At 40.9% G+C, this 1,382-nt stretch overlaps 1 protein-coding gene across 1 annotated transcript in view; it reads right to left on the reverse strand.

Annotated features, from left to right (window-relative positions):
- Nucleotides 1–200: 200 nt before the first annotated feature.
- The window catches only part of LOC106511241 (gamma-aminobutyric acid receptor subunit rho-2), a gene marked incomplete at its 3' end in the record, with an annotated part of 12,936 nt that continues 11,754 nt past the window's right edge, over nt 201–1,382 (reverse strand). The window contains 2 exon segments of the mRNA XM_013999991.1: nt 201–353; nt 433–448. Of these exon segments, the coding sequence (XP_013855445.1) occupies nt 201–353; nt 433–448 (169 nt within the window).

Raw genomic sequence — 1,382 nt, forward strand, 5'->3', positions numbered from 1 at the left:
GTTCATTTTTTTATAAAAGGCTAAATAAAACAAAAATATTGGTGGTAATTTTTGACTGTGTAACTTTACAAACGGCAGCCCATAGATGGCAGCCATGTTGAATCAGGTCGACTCCCAGAGTTAATCATTTGCAGATGAACATTCTGACATCTTCAGATACTTTACTCAGACACACGTGGGCATTAGCAGTGTTTTCTAACCGAGTGGCACTCTGGCAGGGACGGCCCTGCGGTCGATCCAGAAGGACACCCAGGACAGCATGACCATCAGAGTCGCAGGGAAGTAGGTCTGCAGCAGGAAGAAGAAGATGTGGCGCCTCAGAGTGAAGTTGATGTACAAACGGTTGTACGAGCCTGGAGACGAGATGAGAGCAAAGCTGAAGCTTCAGAGACGGCAGACGTGAATGGACAGRTGTGCACTTCCTGTCAGTACCTGTGCTGCTGTAGAAGGCCAGCTTGGTGGTGGTGTGGAACTTTTGGATCAGGAACTGAGAGAGAGAAATCCTCTCATCWGTGTTTAATGAACTGTTCCCTTCTTTCCAGTACAGCATCAAGTCATCATCAGTGTATGCATCTGCAGACACAAGAAAGATCACATATATATGAAAATAAAAATAGAAAAAAAYGTCATGAAATTTTAAAAAATCGTAGTTTAGTAGTCTGGGAATACACCCTAAAGATCAACGGATAATCCTTAAAGAAAGTGGAAGAGAAAACACTAAACATTATTTTCTATTGTAGTGTCCTAAGAGTGGGGGTTTGTCTCAGGAATGCACACCTGTGGTCCATCAGCCATCCAGCTTCAGAGTTCCACACACATCACCATTTTAGGACACAAGAACGCTTGAGGTATACCGTGACAAGATTTATGTACATCTGTCGAGAATGTATAAAGAGCCCTGTACACCCCCGYTCTTGGCGTTCTTTCTCCATCTTTCTTACTTGGCGAAATCATTTGGTTGGAGGCCACAATTTGGTTTTAGGCTGTATTTCTTGAACTGCTAAAATAAAGGTGCTTGCTGTTCAAACCAGCCTGTTTCCAGAATCATCTTTATCCGGGCAATACCAGTTCCACTTCAACAAGAAGACGTGGTTTTTTTCTACACCTCACTATACTAAGATACAGAAAGTGACAAAAATTAAAACAAAGTTCTTGTAAAGTAAAAGCAGTGTTTAGAGGGTCTGGACAATGCAGTTTTGGAAAAATTGATATTGTCCCCCCAATAAACCATTTGAGGAAACTAAACTTTTAAGCACTATAAAATAAATAAAGCATATCCACTATTTATATGGACAAAAGAGCATTTATGAATCTCATAAATTAAATATTATTTATCCGTGTGTGTGTGTGTGTGTGTGTGTGTGTGTGTGTGTGTGTGTGTG

Source organism: Austrofundulus limnaeus, unplaced genomic scaffold (genome assembly GCF_001266775.1).
Source record: "Austrofundulus limnaeus strain Quisiro unplaced genomic scaffold, Austrofundulus_limnaeus-1.0 Scaffold2618, whole genome shotgun sequence".
Lineage (NCBI taxonomy): Eukaryota > Metazoa > Chordata > Actinopteri > Cyprinodontiformes > Rivulidae > Austrofundulus > Austrofundulus limnaeus.